This window comes from Schizosaccharomyces pombe (assembly GCF_000002945.2).
Source record: "Schizosaccharomyces pombe strain 972h- genome assembly, chromosome: II".
NCBI classification, from domain to species: Eukaryota; Fungi; Ascomycota; class Schizosaccharomycetes; order Schizosaccharomycetales; family Schizosaccharomycetaceae; genus Schizosaccharomyces; species Schizosaccharomyces pombe.
In genome coordinates, this window is record NC_003423.3 from 2,605,880 (window position 1) to 2,626,049 (window position 20,170).

The following is a 20,170-nucleotide window of genomic DNA, read 5'->3' on the forward strand; positions in this document are numbered from 1 at the left end:
TAGTGTTTAAAAAAGTTTCCCACTTCAACTCACATTAAAAATTAAGAACTTCTTTAATTCAGTCCCAGTAATTAAATATTTCATCAAAAAATGACTGAAGTAGAAAGTTCTACTGAAAATAATGTTATTGTGAATAAAAATAAGCGATATAGACGGGACAAGCCATGGGATACTGATGATATCGACCATTGGAAAATTGAACCCTTTACTAAAGATGATAGTAAAGAATCATTTTTAGAAGAATCAAGCTTCGCTACTTTGTTTCCAAAGTATAGAGAAAAATATTTGCGTGAAGTTTGGCCACATGTCACTAGAGCATTGGATAAGTTTGGCATTACATGTGTTCTCGATTTGGTTGAAGGAAGTATGACTGTAAAAACTACAAGAAAAACATTTGATCCATATTCCATTTTAGATGCTAGGGATTTAATTAAGTTGCTTGCGAGAAGCGTTCCATTTCCTCAGGCAGTCAAGATTATGCAGGACGGCGTTGCATGTGACATTATTAAAATAGGAAATATTCTTCGCAATAAAGAACGGTTTGTCAAACGTCGCCAACGGTTAATCGGTACTAACGGTCAAACTTTGAAGGCATTGGAATTATTAACACAATGCTACATTTTGGTGCAAGGAACAACTGTCGCCGTTATGGGAGGATACAAAGGTTTAAAAGAAGTTCGTCGAATCGTCGAAGATTGTATGCATAATATTCATCCCATTTATCATATTAAAGAATTGATGATAAAGCGAGAGTTGGCGAAAGATCCAACTCTGGCTAACGAATCCTGGGATAGATTTTTACCTCAATTTAAGAAGCGTAATGTTGCTCGTCGTAAACCTGCGAAAATCAGGGAGACTAAAGAGTACACTCCCTTTCCTCCTGCTCAACCTCCTAGTAAACTTGACCTTGAGATTGAAAGTGGTGAATATTTCTTGAAGAAGGAGGAAAAGGAAAGGAAAAAACGTGCGGAAAAAAAGGAACAACAGAAAGAAAAGAAGAAAGAGAAAGAGAAAGAAAGAATGAAGGCTTTTATTCCTCCTGAAGAGTCCTCTAAAAAGCGTAAAAGGGATTAGAACGAGTACCGGGTTTATATTGGATTGGTTTAGTATTGGAAAATAATATTTGTTTTTGCAGAATATATTTAGTTTGCTATCGTTCCTTCATGCTTCTTGGTATGCTTGGTTGCATTGTTGGAATGCGAGTAGTAACTTATTTACAAGAATTCTAATTTGTTCAAACTCCGTAGTTTTTAGGCTTTCAAGCTATATATAATAAACAACAAATACGTTACAGTACAATTGCAACTCAAGCTTATTCTTTTATTCTTATTACAGTAATTAAAATTAAAAGAACATTTATTGTTCATATATCAATTTGAGTGTTTTCGCTTTTTTTATTTTTTGAATAAGGGAAGCTCAACGCATAACAGTTTTTTATCTAACAGAAGTCGCCTTCCATATTTTTCGTCTTGATTCAGCACCTGGAGCTATGTGAACAAGTTGAATACCGCGACTTCCTTCATCAAAAGCTAATACAACACTTTCATCGCCTTTTCCTTCGATGTGATTTTGTTTTCGAAATGAAGCTCGCATCTTAACAATTTCATTTGCAAGTTTGTACCTGGCCATACTGCTAGCGCCCACTGTTAACTTGTCACTTTCAAGCAAATCCTTTATAACTTCAAAAGGAAGATTACAGAGTAAACGAGCGTATTCAGTATTCCAATTGCTTACGAGAGTATTATACATTACCTGAATAGCCTTGTTGAAAAGTCCAGAAGTGAATCTTGGATACATGCCCATCTTAAGACGCTCAAGACCTTCAAAGTTAGGGTCAAGAAATCTTATCACAGATTCCATAGTTTCTGGCCTAATCGACTTTTCTATGAGTGAGGATGCTTCGAAAGCCAACGTGTCTAACCCAAGAAGATCACTAACCGCTAAAACAGAACAAACATTCACCTCAGCAGGGATTCTTGGGGAATCGCAATACAATGTAGAAAGCACAAACAAACAGGATTCCTTAGTAACATAGGGATCCTCTGTCTCTACTTCTATGGTATAATGTACATCACCTTTGGGATTATTTTCAATAAGCTTTTGTAGAAGAACAGGTGATCTGCCAAGAAAAAGGGCATGCAAATGATATGTTTCACCTTTTATAATGAGAGTAGTGTCAGAGAAAGTTCCCTGTAAAAATCCTGCATTAAATACGAAACTTGAAATCTAGCTAGGGTTAGACAAACTCTTTGAAGGAGAGGTAAAATATTCAGACTTTTTTTGTTTGGAAATCGTTAAACAAAACATGAACGATTTAACAATAAATCCAAAATAATTAACTACGCAAACAACCATTAATTTGAGAGTAAAGTTCATACAAGAACTGAGACTCAAGGTACGCAGAAGTTCAAATAGCAAAAATACTTACTGAAGATACCGGTTTCATTATAGAGGGCTCTTGAGAAATTTCCGTTGAGCTGTTCATTGACATGATTGTATTAAAGCCACATCCGTTAGGAGTAATAAAAAGAAATCAGAATGAAACTCGTCAGTAATATTTAAAAAAAAGGTACTAAAATATTGTTTTGGTTTCCTAAGGAAAGCGCACTGGAGTAGCTCGATATTCTTGCAGTTATGAATCGTAACGTAATTGCGCTATCCAAAATATACCGTACAAGTTGCACAAATTAACCCTTCTATTTACTTAATTTTTTGCTAAATGAATTAGTAATGCAGCAATCTCATTTACTTCATAATGTCTTCAATTACTTACTGCTGATAGTTGATAGAGCACGAAAACAATGCCAGTTTGTTAATGTTAATTTATTACATATCGGTTGTATGCTGATGTTGCTGCATGCTGAATTTTAACACAGAGCGCATCCCTCTAAACTTCTCGACTATCATCAAGTCAGTCGTGAAGCTTTCAACTGAATAAACCTATGCAACATAATTTCAGCTTAAAAGCTATTAATTAGCTGATCTTAAGTAATACAAAGTAATATATCAAATCGTAACATCCAATTCTTCCCGTATGGTTTGTCTTATTTTTAATAATAATATCCTTATGATAAAACATCTACATGTGATATAAATTATGCAGAATAATAAGTGTAAATGGAACAGAAGCCATCAAATTACAGCAGCTCACTCAACTTTTATATCATTCTGTTAAGGTCCAAAGGTGACGAATGAGAAGAGTGATTAGTATCGTTAATTTCGGAAGTTTGGTTTTGAAGATAAGAAGGATCATGATGAACGACTGTCGAAGACTCTACCAAAGTAGGCGAATTCTGAATTTCTTTGGTTGTAGCCAATGTTTTAGTGGAAAAGGATGAAGAAGTTAGTGAATGGGCATGCCTGTGTAAAATTGAACTGCTTGGTCTCTCATGAATTGTTGCACGCGAGCGAGATGGAGCCAAAATGCGCAAGTTTGAAGGAGGGCGTTGATTTATTGACGAAGGAGGGCGACGGTTGATTGATGAAGAAGGACGAACGATATTAGCCGCTTTAGTACGAACATTGCCTGTAGTTGTCCTCGAAGAGAGAGTGGATTGAATGCGAGAAGGTGAACGAACACCTAAAGAAGTACCTGGACGAACGATTTTAGCTGATGAATTTTTCACATTAACTTCTCTCTGTTCTAATCTTGAGGGAGTACGCGCCTGCGCGTTACGTGAAACAGGTCGTACAGCTAATGAAGAAGCTACCCGAACAGTTGAGTTAGAAGTGGCAGAGACGTTGGGTCTTTGAGTATTGGACGCAGAGTTTTCTCTGAAGATTCTGGATCCCGGTCGGACAGTCTGAGCTGCACTTACAGGACGCACGATCTTGGTCGATGCGTTGACTTTTACTTTGGAAGGACTAGTAGAATTCTTTGAGATACTTCCGGAAGCATTTGTTACGTTAACTCTAGATAATGGACGGGTGGTGGAAGTCCTTGTGGGTGGACGAACGACAGAAGAATTTCCGAGAGAACGAACAGAAATTCGAGGAGAAGCTGAAGGCTTGTCGTTAGAGCCAGGAGATTTGACGACGGGGCTATCATCCGACTTTGCATTGAAGCCGACCTTTGGTGAGCGCACATTCGGGCCATTACCAAGGCGTGATGGTGAACGAACTGCCATTGAAGATTTCGCTCTCGGAATAGCAGCAATTCTAGCATTTGAGGACATTCGGGCGATAGACGACGTTGAAGGTTTTGTAATAGTAGCGACATGTTTAGAGGTCGTTACAGAAGGAGATTCCTTGGAAGAAATTGAATTCTCATGTAGTGATGCCTCTTTGGGAATGCGAGGTGCGTTATTTGATAACCTGGCCAAACTAGTCGAGGGTCGAAGACGTTGAGAGGGATTACGAATATTCCGAGCTTTGGCTCGTACATTATTAGTCTTTGAAGTAGGATTAGATATTTGGGTATTTCCTAATGACTGGCCTTGGGTAACCCGAGATTGAGAGGTAGGAACTGATGGTGAAGAAATGTTTACTTGCTGTAAAGAGGCACTTAATTTATCAATAGCCGAGGATTCCTCAGTATCCATTACAGAGTTCTCACCTCCATTATGAAGTTGTGAGGTGGTAGAATCCGTGAAAATCGACGTAGAATGCAGTTCCTTGAGAATATTCGATGTTTGCATTTGTAGTTGCTCCAGTCTTTGAAGCATATTAGACTCGGCCTCTGCCAAAGGCTCTTGGCTTGGTGAACCCGGCATTGGCAGAATAAAATTGAATAAGACTCGCAATCAACAACCCTGAATGCACAAAAGAGAAAGCCAAATACACTACACCGTTAGCTGGTATCGCCCAACACTAGGTAGCAATAACAAACTACGTCCTATATTGTTAGTGTATATATAACGAATTCTATTAATCCCCGTAAAACTCTTGCTACCTGATGCAAACAAATAAAATTACCTTCATAAGTGCTGCACTGTTTACATATTTTCTATCCAGCTGACCGATTCTTTTCAATATATGTATTCATTTGACCATAATAATTATCGTTAAATTGTGATTGCTATGAATATACTTTTCCGTTCCCTCCCAGATTTCTGTTCCCGTTGTTTTTCCAAAGCAAATCATTGATGGGAGAGAGCAATGTGAAAATTAAGATGCAAGTGTACAATGAGAATAACATGTACACATTGAGGAAACCCGCTATAACTCTTCTTCCACAGCATCATACCGATTCTACAAATCTCCCGTAGTGGTAAGTACTACGAAAAATGTTATAGTAGAAATATCATTTGAAGAGTTTGTTACCAACTTTTACGACTTTGGTATGTCGTTATTTGAATTAATAAAAGTGATAATGCTTTGTGTGCATTTTTGGGCAACTATCTAGTTTATTTGTTCATTCGGTTCATTCGTCTCCTATGTACCGAGGGAATGTCAAGGAGAGTGTTACTCCCAGTCACTGCTCAAGGTGTGCAAGTTACCTTCGGTTCCTTATTAAATTGACATCAAAGACGGTTTGCAAATGTTACCAGATATGGACGTATATATACATAGAATACCCCAATTAAGACTTTGAAATTCCGTCTTTCACTTTTTAGTCTATATCTATTGTTCAGACTAAACGCAGGCTTAACGCCTTGTCCTACTCCCTTCGCTTCATCTTGTGCTACTCTATTGATGAGTATTTATTAATTTTTCCGCTTTCTTTTGATTAATTCATTCAGCGGTTTGTTTTTGTTTTTCCATCCTTTGTTGTCTTTCATATCGTTTTATTTCGTTCCTTTTTTTTTAACTATCTCAATTGGGATAAGCTTTATTTTTCGTAATTGTAATAAGCTCTAAGAAAACGTTCCCTACTGTTTTACTTTTTTTTATTACTGTTCACTTTCTATTTCCTACTCACGGTTCTCTTGCTTTGCTTCCTTCGATAAAACTAAGCAAGTTTGATCCTTTATTTATTCAATTGTCGGCTTCTAAAACTTCGTCTGTTCGCATAATTTCATATCTCGTTAGGGTAACTTCTTTCGGACGGAACACTAAAGATTTCGTTTACTGATTATTTTCTGTTTACAGTCTGGACTTTATACCCATTTCTAAATAAATTAAACACCCGAAATATCACTACAACCCTATATCCCATTAATCCCTTGGCTATTTGGATTATCAAGCTTATTTATTATTCTCAGGTTTCTCTAATTTTGTGCATAATTCAAGTTTGAAAACATTTCGTGTAATTCAAAAAAAAAGTTTCCCTTTGTTACATATTTGTCGAATTATTTTCTCATTAAAACCTTTAATCCCATCACTTCACCTTTGATTGTGATTTGTTTCCATTTTACTTTTATTTTCTCTTTTTCTTAAAATTTATTACCATGCTTCCACATCAAAATTCCAGTTATACCCGTCAAGGCACTAATGATGCGCAGGCAAATGATATGCGCAGTCCATCGCAACTTCCTACTTCTGTCAACATTGAAGATCCCTCTAAGTTATGTATATCGAGTGAAAAATTAAATACCCCTATGCATAATCGTTCCCGTTCTGGTATTAAGAAACATACTTCTGTCAAGCGTTCTCGCTCCTTCAAACTATTTGATACACTTTTCTTTGGTATTCTAAGGCTCCGTAAGCAACGGATAAGGTCGGTTAAAAAGGTACGATCAATTTCATCTCCTGTCTTAATCAGTACTACTTCTGCCTTGGCTTTGGCTACTATTGAACAACAGCCAGTAATTGGGGAATGTTCGTGATTATTTTGTGCACATGTCAGCATAATTAAATAAATTCATATATAATGCTATCTTTTTGTCCAACTAAATTTTTGATTTTTGATTTTTTTTTTTTTTAATAATTCTGCCGTTCTAATTATTTTTTTTGTTAAGTTAAACTGAGATCTCAGTTGCTTACATATAATATGATCTATTTCGCATGAATAGACTCATCATTATATTTGATTAATTAAATCAATCCTAATGCTTTGCTTTCATTTCCATTAAAATATCTACTTTCACAAGATATTGCATTCCTAATTTTACCAGTTTATAAATAATACAATTTTTTACACTCTTTTCAAAATAACCCTTGAATTTTTAATAGATATTTATAAAATAAAGAATTTCAAAATAACTCACCCATTATGATATTAGAAATAAACGTGGCTAAGTTAAACTAACTAAAATATTACAGAAAATCTAAATACCACCTTAGCATGATTTACATTCTTTCTAAAGGCGTAAGACCAAGCAGAGTCATGCCATTATTCAAAACCTGTTTAGCAGCACCAAAAAGAGCCAAACGTGCAAGTTGTATATCTCTCTCACGACCACGGACCCAAAGAATATCGTATAACTTACTGACAGCATGAGTTAGCTTGAAAAGATAAGTTACCACAGTAGATGTCTCTTGAAAGCGAAAAGCATTCTTCAACACATCAGGATACTGTCCAAGGAGACGAACCAAATCATAAGCATCAGGTTCAGTAAGCAACTCCAAGTTAGCACCCATTATTTCTTCATCGGTGTAATTTACATTGCGTCGAACAGAAGAGAGACGAGAATGAGCGTATTGAAGGTATGGGCCGGTATCACCTTCAAAAGAAGTCATACGAGACCAATCGAAAGCGTAATTATTAATACGTTTGCCAGTGGAATCTTGGATTCGAATTGCTGTTTTTCCTACGATGTCCGCAACCTCTTCAGGATTTTCGACTTGAGCATATTTCTCCTCATTCTTTTGCATTACCTTATGCATCTCTTCTTTAGCGACCTCCATTATATCATCTAGGAATACTGCCTTTCCCTTTCTGGTACTCATACCTTGCACTAAACCATAGTTGATATGTACACACTTTTTGGCCCAATCGAATCCCATTAGCTCAAAAATCTTAAAAAGCTGAGAGAAATACATATCTTGTTGAGATGATACAACATAGATGGACTTATCAAATTTGTACTTCTCGTAACGCTTATAAGCAGTGCCAATATCACGAGTCAAATACAAAGTGGTACCATCACGCTTTTGAACAATAGCTTTACCAAGCTTTTTATCATGCTTTGAAAGATCAATGAGCAAAGCACCACCATCTTCCTCAATGAGATTCAAGCTTCTGAGCTCATCTACCATCTTATTCATCAGTTCAAGAGATACTTGCGACTCACCATCGTACTCATCATAATGAATATTCAACCGGTCATAAGTATCCTTGAGTTTGGTAATACTAAGGTCACGGAAACGCGCCCACACTTTGAGAGACTCTTCATCGCCGTCCTCCATTCTCTTAAAAAATTCACGAGCTTTGTCATGAAGGGAAAGAGGAGGTGTGTAAGGAAGACCCTTGGATTCAGCTTCGGCCTTGTCTTTTTGGATTTTTTCATCTTCCTCCGTGGCATCAGCATTTACTTTAACGTAAACATCATACAAATGGCGAATAGGATTAGATTTTAATTGATCCTCATCACCATACTTTTTATACCCGATCGCAAGCAAACCAAATTGTTTACCCCAATCCCCCAAGTAATTAACACGGTGTACTTTCCAACCTTGAGATTCGTGCAAATTTGCAAGAAAAGATCCTATAATCGTACTACGAAGATGCCCAGCATGAAAAGGTTTAGCAATATTAGGACTGCTAAATTCAATTACGGCGACTTTCCCGCTTCCGGATTCATTACGGCCATAATTTTCGCGTTGCTCCCAGATAATAGGTAAGATTAATTTTGTAAGTGAGGGACCATTAAAATTAAATCTCAAGAAAATCCCGTTAGCTGTAACTTCCACTAGATCCTTAGGGAATGCCTCAGCCCACTTCTGAGCCAATTCCTGAGGTTTCCCTTTCACACGCAGACGGGGAACTGGCAAATTGAGATCAGCAGAATCTTTGCTGATTGAAGTTTCGAGAGCTGGATAGATTAGAGAAACATCAACCCCATTGATTTTTGACAACTCCGAGGAAATGTAGCTGCGATAAACATCAACAGGATTATGATGAATATCTGCTTCCCTGAAAACAGGAAGATCTTGCAAACCAAGAGTACTTAAACTTTTGGAAATTTGATCAACAGAAGTTGCCATTTTCGTTTCAAACTTATTTAACAGTGAGATCTGGCGACGAGGAACTTTGAGAAGTGGGATATTTGAACGAAGTGAAAATTTCAAGCCAGCACAAGATCTAACAGACCAAGATATTATAGACTTAATTTTTAAAAATAATTTAGTTAGGCTAGCGATAAAAAACGCAGCTTACTGAGAAATAAAATTTTCTTTCGAGTAGTGCTGATGGTAGCAAATTTCTTTTCTTAATCCAACAACAAATAGGGTAGTTAAGTTACGCGCCAAATATGCTTATATATGTATCTTTCCAAAATCAATGGGATTATATACAGTAAATAATACAAATCAAATTAGTGAAGATAAGAGGTGTATAGTTAGCAAAACTTCAACCAATGAATGTGTCTATATTGTTTGAAGAATTGATGTATCAAAAACATGTAATAGAAGGCGTCTATGGGGCTAAATAAATTTATTGTTGATTGAATATCATATGAGGATTAGATTGGTCATCACCAAATGTTTAAAAGTTAAAGTGCTCACTGCTTGATATTAAACTAGTCGTTATGCAATGTTGCTTCTATTTTGTAGGTAAAAATTCGAATTAAAGGTCTCGTTCAGGTATTCAAGAGGCGAGAGGTACGCGCATTTGACAATTCAAACATTAGTCTACATAGACGTTGTTTTTAGTAGCAACAAGTTTAAAATTAACAGATTTTTACAACATGACAAATTTGGATTTTACACATACACTTCATTTGAGCAAGCTAAGATTCCAAACATTTTTTAAAATTTCTTTATGAAAGTAGTAAAATGAAGAAATTGTAACTATTTTTTATTAATATAACAAATAATACCGATGCAAACTGGTTTAAATGGTCAATGCCCCAATTTCGTTCATGACTATTGTATGCTTTCACTGAAAAATTGTTTTTTTTTTATTGTTTTGGAATTTGGTAATACTGTGTGGCATTATAGACGGTGCACAGAGCCAGAGCAATACTAGAAAAGGCAGTTATAGGAAGAGCCATCTATCAATTAGAAATAATTGCTTACAACTTACACAAAAAACCTGGCTATGTTTATTAACACCTTTTTCACGTTTTAGCTTAATTACCGATACACATTCATCAGCTGCTACAAACCATAAATTGGGAAATATCTTACATATTTGGTAACCGAAAGAATCAAGTAACTAGAATTTAATTACGTTGATTCAGTTTAAAATTTAGTATAACAAGCACCACTGGTTTCCTCATAATGTTAGTTTTAAGATCTTGGGCATTAGCTTAGCACAATAGAATGGAGGGTTGACGCGGCCGTTACACATGACTTCACTTATTTGTCCACCACATACATACTTCCGGCAGCTCACTCTTCGTTGTAGGAAATATCGTAACTTTTAAATATTTATACAAATAAAAGCATTTTGTTTTGAAAAAAGAAGTTTTCTAATATATCATTTGAAAATAATAAACGAATTTCCCAAGTTTAATTAAGGCACCACTTTCAATTTTTTAACATTTACTCCGAATTAGAGTTGAATATAGTACCTTGTTTCATGTACAGGGTCTGCAAAATTGTGCAGAGAAATTGATTGTTTAAAAGTCCCAAAATTTAATCAAGTGAGAAGTTTAGATGAGTGAATCTGCACCCGCTGGTTCGAAGGAGGGAGTTTCATTCGGTAATCTCCCTCGTCCTGAGCCACGAACTTCTAAAGACCAGCAGAAGTTATCCATTTCTACCGATGTTAAAAAACCATCTCATTCTGCTCCTGTTACGCCGGTTCGGAGTGCCAGGAGCTCAATGGAACAGCCAACGTTTCGTCCTGTTGCAAAAAATTCCGTAACAGTGGCACCTGCTCGGGCGGCTGGATTCTGTCCTCCACAATTTGAGGAATATCATCATGGACGTTCCCATAGTCTTGTTTCACCACCTCCGAGTCCACATTTTCTAAAAAGGATTTCGTTCGATACGTTTAATAATAAAGCGGCTACAGATTTTTCCCTGACTCTGAAAACACAACATCAAGCTTACAAGTGGACAAGAACGTCTCGCACTTTTTTGTGTGGCATGGATGGCAATTCGTATTCTGAAGTTGCAGTCGATTGGTTATTCGAAACACTTTTAGCCGACAACGATGAAGCAGTAGTATTAAGAGTAATTGATCCTTCTTCCAAGCTAGCGGAGGATTTATCGGATGAACAATCTTACAGATCTTTAGCTGAACATATCATGGCAGGCATACTCAAGAAAGTTGATGATGATAAAGCTGTTTCTATAATAGTTGAACTCGTGGTTGGTAAACCTCAAGATATGATCCTTCGTACTATACACGTTTATTCACCTGATAGTCTTATTGTCGGTACTCGTGGCAAAGCCTTAAATAGCTTTCAGTCTCTTCTTTCTAGCGGAAGCGTTTCCAAATTTTGTTTACAAAAAAGCCCCATTCCCGTAATTGTTGTTCGACCTGATCGAAAACGAGTTCGTTCAAAAAACAAGCGCCTTAAGGACAAAACGAGAAAGTCCTATATGGAAATTTTAGAGAAAAGCGGTCGCTAATACGAATAGTTCTCTAACTTGCCAATTTATGATTAATACTTGCTTTATGACATGTAATATTTAATGCGTTTGATAAATTATTCGCAAAACGGTTGAACATTGATTTCTTTATTGTCTATTTTAAAAAAGAGCAAAAAAAATAAAGCTTTAATTTTTTTTGTTCGCTAAGCTAAAGCGTGCGGAATTTTAATGTTTAGAGTATATCTATCGTGTATTTGAGATTTCTTAATGTCAATTAATTTGTTTGTCTCTGGATTTAACTATGATAATTTGGAACATGCGTACGTTATGCTGCGTAATTTAGTTGAAATGAAAATTGTTTGTTTACATCCATTTATCATTTTAAGAATTTACGCTTTATTACCAACTCACATATTTTTCATTTATTCCCTATAGAAAAAAAATTTACCTTTACCAATGCGGGTGCCTAATGAAGTTTGTTTTAATATATTATCATATTTGGAAGCCGATGAGCTAAGGTGCAAATCGACAGTTTGTACTTCATGGAGGAATTTTATTATACCCACTTTATGGGAAAAAGTAGTATTTCAAAACGAAGCTCAATTAAATAACTTTTTTGATACTTTACAATACTCCAAGGATGTTTCGTACTATTTCAGGTATTTGCGCAAGCTGAATTGCTCTCGTGTTAGGAAATTTCTTACCGATAAACATTTAATGTTAATGACATTAGCAACAGGGATTTCTCGTCTGAATTTGTCTGGATGTACTCGCATTTCCGAGCCTCTTATTGGTAAACTGTTGTATCAGAATTTGAACTTGGTTACTATAAACTTCAGTAATATTTTCTCTTTACCGGCGAATATACTTGAATATATTTCTGATAATTGCCCTAATTTAAAAGCTTTGAATATTGGGAATTGTGGGTTAGTAGAAGATACCGGTATGGTTCAGATAATAAAACGTTGTCCGTACTTAAATCGGCTCATTATACCGAATTGTCGAAAGCTGACTGACGTCTCATTACAAATACTTTCTGAAAAAGAAGACCTGATTGAATTAGATATTAGTGGATGTGAAGGCTTTCATAATGCGGATACGCTGTCTAGGTTGGTCTCCAGAAATCGAGGTTTGAAAGAATTATCTATGGATGGTTGCACAGAATTGTCACATTTCATCACTTTTTTAAACTTAAACTGTGAATTAGATGCAATGAGGGCATTAAGTCTTAACAATTTACCAGATTTGAAAGACAGTGACATAGAATTGATAACTTGTAAGTTCTCAAAATTAAACTCTCTATTTCTTTCCAAATGCATTGGATTGACTGATTCGTCACTTTTAAGCTTAACAAAGCTTTCTCAATCTTTAACGACTCTTCATTTGGGACATTGCTATGAGATAACCGATATTGGTGTTCAATGTCTTCTAAAGTCATGTAAAAATATAACTTACATTGACTTCGGTGGTTGCCTTCGTTTGAGTGATATAGCAGTAAGTGCTATTGCTAAGTTGCCATATCTTCAAAGAGTAGGTTTGGTCAAATGCATTTGCCTTACTGACCTTTCTGTAATCTTACTAAGTGGGTCTTTTTCCAGAAACCTTGAACGAGTACATCTTTCTTATTGCATTGGACTAACCGCAAAGGTATGTAAAATATGCTATCTTTTCTAACCAAATTAGTCGGTTAGTTATTTGATGTATAACTGTAAAACGTTAAAGCATCTTAGCGTTACTGGAATTAACTCTATATTATGCACAGAATTGCGATCTTTTTCCCGTCCAATTCCAGATGGAATAAACCCGTCCCAAGTCCCGGTATTGTAAGTCTGTGGTTTTGACCTCTTAATAGTCACTAACTAATATACAGCTGTGCGTTCACTAAGGTCGAGATTGATTTGTTTCGAGAATTTATTCGTAATAGAATATAGAAATCAAACTTTTCACAGTTTCATTTAAGGCTTCAATTGACATGATGGCGTGCTTGTCCTTAACTATTCAATAATAAAACATTTTATAAAAAACGTTATTTACTCCGCAAGGTTTTTTTTTTTTTTTTTTTTTTTTTTTTTTTTTTTTTTTGATTGAACTAATCAGCAGATGGTAGCTATATATTTACAAGTACAAAAAAGTAGATTTATTACATATTATCAAAAAAACCTCTCACTCTTACAAAAGATAAGTTAAACATAGTTTCTTAAAAGAAAACCTATTTTATTGTACACCTTTCATATTGCATTACCATTCACATTAGTTAATAATTAATTTTTTTTATGGGGGTTCCATACTAACTCCTGTTCAAGAAGCATCCTTGGGTAAAGTAGATATGAAACCATCCAAATTAAATTCATCATATTGGGATTCATCCCACATTTCTGGAAGCCCTTCAAGAGCCTTTTTAGAAGTACCACTTAGACCGCGACCTGCCGCATCTTCCGATTCTTCTTTGTCAATATTTTGTACAGTTTGTTGTTCATCAGCAGTAGTGTTAAAAAGGTCTAAAATCTGATCGGTTCCAATTGAAGAAAGACCAGCATTTTGCTGATTAACAACCGTTGATGCCACGTTCATTTTAAACCTCTGAAGGCCCATTATTTTTTCCTCAAGACATCCTCGAGTGATTAAACGATACACATTCACCACCTTTTTTTGTCCAATACGATGAGCTCTGTCCATTGCCTGCAAATCTCGCATGGGATTCCAGTCATGCTCAACAAAAATAACGGTATCAGCACCAGTAAGATTAAGACCAAGACCACCAACATGAGTCGTTAACAGAAGAACATCTATTGAAGGATCATTATTGAATTTGGTAACAGCCTCTTGACGCTTGGTTGGCTCAACTGACCCATCAAGGCGCATGTAAGTAACATCGGGCATAGTAGCTTGCAACAGATCTTTCTCAACCATATCTAACATGTCTTTGAGCTGGCAGAAAATCAACACACGATGTTCACTAACTGCATTCGTTAATGCACTATCAATACCATTCGAGTTTACTGAAGAATTACCCAAGCCACAATCTCGAAGCAATTGACCAAGTGCAGTCAATTTTGGAGCATGCTTTAAGTCATGTAAACCACTATTTTCTTTAGCTAATTGCTTAACAATGGCATTTCGTTTTGGATGCTTCTCTGTCAAAATCAAAGCAGGATGATTGCAAAGTTTACGCATGTATTGCAAAGCCTGGAAAATATGAGCTTTCTGGGATTTCTTCTTTCTTGTACCTTGAGTTTTTTCCGTTTCATCATCTTCGAGCTCTTCATTGATGTTCAACTGAGATACAAAATCATTAAGAAGCTTTCTTTGCAGATCGCTCATATCACAATAATAATCTTGTATTATCTTTGGGGGCAAATCTGCTAAAACATCTTCTTTTAATCGCCTAAGCATAAACGGAAGCACTTGCTTATGGATAGCCTCGAGTGCCAAAGTGCCTCTTTCCCGCTCTTTCGATGAGCTTTTTGCATCACGACTAGCAGCGATAGGACGAACAAATCGTTCTTGAAATGTCTTTTCAGTTCCCAAAAACCCAGGCATTAGAAAATCAAAAAGAGACCAAAGCTCTAGCACATTGTTTTGAATAGGTGTTCCTGACAGAATTAGTCGATGATAGGACCTTAAACTTTTAACCGCTTTTGTGAGCTTAGCTCGTGCATTTTTTATAACATGACCCTCGTCAAGAACACAGTAGTTCCAGTCAATTTTTACTAATTCATCCACATCATTCCGACATATGTCATAAGACGTGACAACAACATCGGACTTCTTCATTTTTGATCTTATTTTTGCTCTTTCCGCTGGAGGTCCTACATATGCAGACACTTTCAAAAATGGTGCATAAGTACTAAGTTCTTGCTGCCAATGGCCGGCTAATGTAGATGGACACACTATCAACGAAGGAACGTGAGCAAACTTGGGACTTCCTGATTCTTCAAATAATTTTTGGCGGTTATAATGATCACTTGCGACTATACAAATAGTTTGCAAAGTCTTACCCAACCCCATATCATCACATAAAATCCCATGAAGTTCATACTTATTTAAGAAAGCCAGCCAATTAACACCTTCCTGTTGATATTTCCTTAAATCAGCAGAGATGGGGACAGGAATTGAGAATGCTTCGACCTTAGAAGGATTCAGCATTTGTTCTAAAAATTTGCGCTCCTTTTCACGACTATCAAGTAGATATTGAGGCAAGTCTGGCGGATCAGGAAGTCCAGCTTCAAGTGGTACTAATTTAACAAGTGTTGCAAAGGAAGTCGTAGCTAGCACACGTACATCCTGGTCAGCATCACTCATTCGACCTAACAAGGGAATAATTAAGTAAAGTATGTAGGGAAGGATACGGACTCCTAGACGTTGAACAACATGATATATGCACTCAATAGCTCCTTGTCTGTGGATTGTGCTACTAGCATCTCCTAAAAGTGGAACAACATCCTCAACAAGAAGATGAAGAGCCTTTGATCCCGCAGCATTTGATTCAGTAATAGCAGCAAAGCATTTTGATGCCATATTGCGTACGGCGGAATAATTCGATTGTAAAGTTGCTAGTAAATGAGGCAAAGTACTGACAATTTCAGATTGAAGACCGGAATCTAAGTACGCAACTAAAAATCGCAATATAGACATTGCATCCAGTAAGTCTTGCCCAACTGTACAGCTGGCCTGGTCAACTTCACTAGGAAATCCAGATTCAGCGTATTGCTGTAAAGGAACAAATAGACACTGGGACAACACGGGTACCCTAGAAAATAGGGAGCTGCCAAAATTTTGAGCCATTTGTTGAAGCGTTAGCTGCGCACCCATTCTTTGTAAGACAGCAGCATCCTTATCCGAAACTGAAGACAGCGAAGACTTTCTGTCGTTACTTACATCATCGGAATCATCAACTAACTTCCCTGAGACCTGTTCATCGTTGTCATCGCTTGTGCCTATACTATGTAAAGACAATATTCCATTTTTCCCTGAGTCATGAAATATTGGAGTTTCAGTAGTATCCATACATACATAAGCACATAAATTTCTAACGATTTTCTCAGAAATAACTTGCCGAGATTCTTTATAGCATGCTGAAATTAACTTCATCATAGCTGATGCTGAATGCATTTGAAGACAAGAAAATTGTTCCTTTTTTATGGACTCCATAATACCCTTAATTATTGAATTTAACTTTTTCGGAAGCTTATCATATGTAACCATCGCGGAAGCAATTGAAGCACTACACTGAATATCCTGTCTTTCTTTTGCAATTTTGTAAATAGAGATCTCGTCAATTATTAAATATTTTATCTCGTTTAGGGCTTTTGACGATTGCGCTTTTTGAGAGGGGGACAACAACTTGCATAAATTTTCATATGTAGGACCAACGAGTTTTTCAGCATCCGCTATACCAAAGGCAATTGGGCCAGCTTCGGGATCCCCTTTGACAACAACAGCTAATGAAGGAATTTTTGAACGAGAAAGACGCCCTACATCCAAAAAGGTGTTGAGCAATGCATTACACTGGGCACGTACAACATGTAATTGTGAAACTAAGTTTGCGTAATTTTCTCTAGGAACAGTAGCAAATTGGTCACAAAGCAAGTGATACAATTCATCTTTTTGGATAGTAAGGTCATTATCTTCAACTTCAAAAAAAGATTCAATGAGTCTAGAACCTAATACGACAGGGGTTGAAAAAGACGATGTTAAACAAGCTTGTAAGAATGGCTTGAAAAACAAAAGAATTTCATCTCTTTTCCAACGTCCTATAATCCTACCAAGTAAAGAGGAGGCTCTAAGCCTTGCCTTTAACATTCGCTCTTCACCTACGAATTCAACGTCTCCGTTAAGCATAGGTTCGTCAACCGAAAAACAAAAAGACCCTTTTGGATCATCTTTTGCCCTATGCTTGGTGCGGCTATTACTTAACTCGGAAATATTATTATTGCGTTCGCGAGACGTAGAAGGAGCATACGGTTGACCAGAAGGTTTGACAATCAAGGTAGTATCCAAAGGATATGGCCTCCTAAAAGAACCAATGGGAGTGATTGAGACCTTTAACATAGGCTCAATATGAGAATATAATAATTTAGAGAAAGATTCCGGTCCATCACGATACAGAATGTCCATAACACGCTGAGCAAGTTCGCAAGAGGATTTCGAGATATCCTCTTGTTGTTCGAGTAAAACATTTTGGAAACATAAACGAAGAGTTAAACCCGTAATCCAACTACATGATGTTTGTACGGAAATAAATTTTGTCAAAGCGTATACAACAGATCGACGGACACCAGTAAGGGTATAGCGCATAAGATGAAAAAGCCTAGGAACCAAAGTTTCAAATGAAAACTCAGGATCGCTATTTGCGGTCTCTTGCATAAGGTTCATTACTTCAGTAAACGAGCATAAAGATGACAGAAGGTCCATAACACAAGAAGTAGAAGAAGAAAGATCATCCTTAACATCGTCTAAGCAATCCCACAAAACTTTTAGCAAATTCTTGCAGGACGATAATTTCTCCTGGACCAATTTATCGGCGATTGGCAAGAGAGTAAGTGCACTAACAGCACGGACATCATCATCGTGATTTGCCAAGCCATGTATTACGGTATTTATTAAACTGTCAAGGTAATCTGAATGGGAAAAGAATAAAGGGTATTTAACTGCAACAAGATATTTGATACCAAGCATACCGCCATGAGCAGCTTCCCACACGGTATTCGTAAGACCTAGCTCATTTTGAAAAACAAGTGAGTGTAAAACTTTATACATAGAAAAAACTGAGTCGTTAGGAACGTATATTAGTGCAACACCCAGTACCTGGCTCACAGATTCACGAATTGGAGCAACCACCTGATCAGCTAAATAATCACCAAACCTGTCTAAAGCAAATACGCAAGCTATACGGCAAAGTAAGTCATCAAAGTACTTTTTATTCAGTTGTTCATTTTCTGCTTCAGATTTTCCAACGACACGACCATATCCGAAACCAGCATATCTAATGATTTCACGCAATCCCATACATGCGCCGTGTCTAATTTCCCAAGAAGGGTCAAACATATCTATAAGCAATAACTCGACAAGAGTTTCGAAAGGCCATACGGAATCACTAGTCACAGCTACCGCAGCTGATGGAACTATAGGAGCCTTATGCTCAACAACGAGACGATCAGACCGACTTTGAGCAGTAAAGTTATAGTCTGCACCAGTTTTTTTATCAGCAGACGAAGTTGAGTTTTGCTGATGTACTAAAGTTGGAGCAACATCAATAACACGAACTTTTTGTGAATTTTTCATTTGTCTAGCTTTACGCTTTAATGCATTCCGCTGACGAGCAGATAAATGAACGTTTTCGGAAGGAGTCGGGGTATCTTCCGGTTTATTATTATTGATAGAAGTTTTATGTTCTGGGATTGAAGTAGTAGGGGAACCCTTGGAATTGGAACCCACATTATCTCCTAAATCATTCATTATACTGTCATCTAGATACTCGCCAGCAAGATCGAGACGACTTTTCAAATTAGAAAGTTGTTGTAAATAATGTGTAGAATAATTTGCAGGATTAACATCGTAATCACGGCTAGCACTCCCTAATAACTTTTTACCAGCTTTGAGAACATTTGCTATGTCAAAACTTTCAAAAGATAACAACGAATTTTCAAATTTTCCTTTAAGCTCAGTATTTAACTCTTTCGCTGTTTCTTCATCAGGACCAAAGTCAACTATCGGTTTTATTTCTTGTGAATGTGAACGAGTAGAAAGCCTCTCCTCTTCCAGTTTTGATACTTCGCTATTAGAAGTTAGGTTGGAAGAGACGACAACTTGGGATTGTGAAGATGCTGGAGCGCCTTCCTCGGTTTTTATGAACGGTTTTTCTTCAGTGTCACCATTGAAAGAAGGCAAATCTTCAGTTTCCTCCTTTTTTACCGGAGACGTCCTATTTGGATTCCATACAGGCACATTTTCCACTATTCCACCGATCGCTTTGGCAGCAGCAACACGTGTATCCCAGTTTTTAGATTTCAAGTATGGGACGACTCGTCCCAATAGATTGTAAAGCTCATCAGGATGAACTTTCTGTATATCTCCAATTTGTTTAGCAGCTGTCTCTCGAACGACAGAAGTAGAGCCGCTATCAAGCAATACAACCAACCGGTCGAGGCGTGTTGTCATATGTGAAATTAAAGAAAAAGAAGCTTTTCCCAAAAGATCAGTTTAATTACTCACTTAATATGAGGCTCAAATTACACCTCCCAAATATAAAATTAACAAACAAACAAAAAAGAAAACAGTGCTTAAAAATAATAATAATAACACGAAGGATTCAAATAAAAAACCAGGATCTCTATAATTGAAAATAAAGGTTTGTTTACAGCTAGCTGTAGACTGATGATGAGCGTAGTACCTGTCAATAAACACGTCGGTAACCAAATTTTTTATCACTATACTAAAAAACCCTTATTGAATTCAACCGTGGAAATAATAGAGCATAATTCTTTTAATGTTTACTAATTTGCCGCTTTCAATGGCTGCAAAAGCCATCGTCAGCTGGGAGGCTGGTGGTACTTATGCGATTTGAGAAGCCATCAAAACGTGAAAAAAGCTGGCAAACCCTAACCCACACATTTACTTATATGAGTAGTTGCAAATTTTATAA

The 20,170-nt window shown here is 36.7% G+C and overlaps 8 protein-coding genes and 19 long non-coding RNA genes across 27 annotated transcripts; 15 read left to right on the top strand and 12 right to left on the bottom strand.

Annotated features, from left to right (window-relative positions):
• The first annotated feature begins 21 nt into the window (after nt 1-21).
• mis3 (rRNA-processing protein Mis3) lies at nt 22-1,141 on the top strand. The gene has a single exon (NM_001021985.3). It carries the CDS (start codon nt 91-93, stop codon nt 1,072-1,074), a length of 984 nt encoding a protein of 327 aa, NP_596073.1. The 5' UTR covers nt 22-90; the 3' UTR covers nt 1,075-1,141.
• On the bottom strand, nt 277-739 carry SPOM_SPNCRNA.5730. Its single transcript, NR_195081.1, has one exon. It is a non-coding gene; the product is annotated as a non-coding RNA (long non-coding RNA).
• Nucleotides 1,142-1,301: 160 nt separating the features above from the next.
• On the bottom strand, nt 1,302-2,556 carry btb2 (BTB/POZ family ubiquitin-type ligase substrate adaptor Btb2). Its single transcript, NM_001021986.3, has 2 exons — nt 2,429-2,556; nt 1,302-2,226 (listed from the first exon to the last, which is right to left on the bottom strand). The coding sequence occupies exons 1-2, from the start codon at nt 2,489-2,491 to the stop codon at nt 1,435-1,437; spliced, it is 855 nt and encodes a 284-aa protein (NP_596074.1). The 5' UTR covers nt 2,492-2,556; the 3' UTR covers nt 1,302-1,434.
• Nucleotides 1,902-2,125, top strand: SPOM_SPNCRNA.5731. The gene has a single exon (NR_195082.1). It is a non-coding gene; the product is annotated as a non-coding RNA (long non-coding RNA).
• A 173-nt stretch (nt 2,557-2,729) lies between the features above and the next one.
• SPOM_SPNCRNA.5732 lies at nt 2,730-3,020 on the top strand. The gene has a single exon (NR_195083.1). It is a non-coding gene; the product is annotated as a non-coding RNA (long non-coding RNA).
• On the bottom strand, nt 2,809-4,761 carry mmb1 (mitochondrial microtubule binder Mmb1). The gene has a single exon (NM_001021987.3). It carries the CDS (start codon nt 4,662-4,664, stop codon nt 3,159-3,161), a length of 1,506 nt encoding a protein of 501 aa, NP_596075.3. The 5' UTR covers nt 4,665-4,761; the 3' UTR covers nt 2,809-3,158.
• On the top strand, nt 3,165-5,197 carry SPOM_SPNCRNA.5733. Its single transcript, NR_195084.1, has one exon. It is a non-coding gene; the product is annotated as a non-coding RNA (long non-coding RNA).
• On the bottom strand, nt 4,781-5,450 carry SPOM_SPNCRNA.1536. Its single transcript, NR_150424.1, has one exon. It is a non-coding gene; the product is annotated as a non-coding RNA, possible alternative UTR (long non-coding RNA).
• Nucleotides 5,451-5,527: 77 nt separating this feature from the next.
• SPOM_SPNCRNA.5734 lies at nt 5,528-5,893 on the bottom strand. The gene has a single exon (NR_195085.1). It is a non-coding gene; the product is annotated as a non-coding RNA (long non-coding RNA).
• Nucleotides 5,532-7,038, top strand: SPOM_SPBC25B2.08 (uncharacterized protein). Its single transcript, NM_001021988.3, has one exon. The coding sequence runs from the start codon at nt 6,330-6,332 to the stop codon at nt 6,705-6,707; it is 378 nt and encodes a 125-aa protein (NP_596076.1). The 5' UTR covers nt 5,532-6,329; the 3' UTR covers nt 6,708-7,038.
• On the bottom strand, nt 6,121-6,669 carry SPOM_SPNCRNA.5735. The gene has a single exon (NR_195086.1). It is a non-coding gene; the product is annotated as a non-coding RNA (long non-coding RNA).
• On the bottom strand, nt 7,033-9,236 carry mrs1 (arginine--tRNA (Arg) ligase Rrs1/Mrs1). Its single transcript, NM_001021989.3, has one exon. It carries the CDS (start codon nt 9,025-9,027, stop codon nt 7,171-7,173), a length of 1,857 nt encoding a protein of 618 aa, NP_596077.1. The 5' UTR covers nt 9,028-9,236; the 3' UTR covers nt 7,033-7,170.
• SPOM_SPNCRNA.5736 lies at nt 7,237-7,483 on the top strand. The gene has a single exon (NR_195087.1). It is a non-coding gene; the product is annotated as a non-coding RNA (long non-coding RNA).
• Nucleotides 8,568-9,140, top strand: SPOM_SPNCRNA.5737. The gene has a single exon (NR_195088.1). It is a non-coding gene; the product is annotated as a non-coding RNA (long non-coding RNA).
• A 265-nt stretch (nt 9,237-9,501) lies between the features above and the next one.
• On the bottom strand, nt 9,502-9,722 carry SPOM_SPNCRNA.5738. The gene has a single exon (NR_195089.1). It is a non-coding gene; the product is annotated as a non-coding RNA (long non-coding RNA).
• A 124-nt stretch (nt 9,723-9,846) lies between these two features.
• On the bottom strand, nt 9,847-10,376 carry SPOM_SPNCRNA.5739. Its single transcript, NR_195090.1, has one exon. It is a non-coding gene; the product is annotated as a non-coding RNA (long non-coding RNA).
• On the top strand, nt 10,359-11,565 carry SPOM_SPBC25B2.10 (Usp (universal stress protein) family protein; the record flags this gene model as incomplete). The annotated part of the gene is made up of 1 exon (NM_001021990.3): nt 10,359-11,565. Exon 1 carries the CDS (start codon nt 10,642-10,644, stop codon nt 11,563-11,565), a length of 924 nt encoding a protein of 307 aa, NP_596078.1. The 5' UTR covers nt 10,359-10,641.
• SPOM_SPNCRNA.5740 lies at nt 10,688-11,227 on the bottom strand. Its single transcript, NR_195091.1, has one exon. It is a non-coding gene; the product is annotated as a non-coding RNA (long non-coding RNA).
• A 417-nt stretch (nt 11,566-11,982) lies between the features above and the next one.
• pof2 (F-box protein Pof2) lies at nt 11,983-13,597 on the top strand (the record flags this gene model as incomplete). The annotated part of the gene is made up of 3 exons (NM_001021991.2): nt 11,983-13,173; nt 13,210-13,349; nt 13,397-13,597. 3 exons carry the CDS (start codon nt 11,983-11,985, stop codon nt 13,455-13,457), a joined length of 1,392 nt encoding a protein of 463 aa, NP_596079.1. The 3' UTR covers nt 13,458-13,597.
• SPOM_SPNCRNA.5741 lies at nt 11,991-13,623 on the bottom strand. The gene has a single exon (NR_195092.1). It is a non-coding gene; the product is annotated as a non-coding RNA (long non-coding RNA).
• Nucleotides 13,624-13,706: 83 nt separating this feature from the next.
• mot1 (TATA-binding protein-associated factor Mot1) lies at nt 13,707-20,053 on the bottom strand. Its single transcript, NM_001021992.4, has one exon. It carries the CDS (start codon nt 19,684-19,686, stop codon nt 13,825-13,827), a length of 5,862 nt encoding a protein of 1,953 aa, NP_596080.2. The 5' UTR covers nt 19,687-20,053; the 3' UTR covers nt 13,707-13,824.
• Nucleotides 15,096-16,474, top strand: SPOM_SPNCRNA.5742. Its single transcript, NR_195093.1, has one exon. It is a non-coding gene; the product is annotated as a non-coding RNA (long non-coding RNA).
• On the top strand, nt 16,666-17,020 carry SPOM_SPNCRNA.5743. The gene has a single exon (NR_195094.1). It is a non-coding gene; the product is annotated as a non-coding RNA (long non-coding RNA).
• On the top strand, nt 17,273-18,167 carry SPOM_SPNCRNA.5744. The gene has a single exon (NR_195095.1). It is a non-coding gene; the product is annotated as a non-coding RNA (long non-coding RNA).
• Nucleotides 18,279-18,497, top strand: SPOM_SPNCRNA.5745. Its single transcript, NR_195096.1, has one exon. It is a non-coding gene; the product is annotated as a non-coding RNA (long non-coding RNA).
• SPOM_SPNCRNA.5746 lies at nt 18,855-19,115 on the top strand. Its single transcript, NR_195097.1, has one exon. It is a non-coding gene; the product is annotated as a non-coding RNA (long non-coding RNA).
• Nucleotides 19,221-19,683, top strand: SPOM_SPNCRNA.5747. Its single transcript, NR_195098.1, has one exon. It is a non-coding gene; the product is annotated as a non-coding RNA (long non-coding RNA).
• Nucleotides 20,054-20,170: the final 117 nt, after the last annotated feature.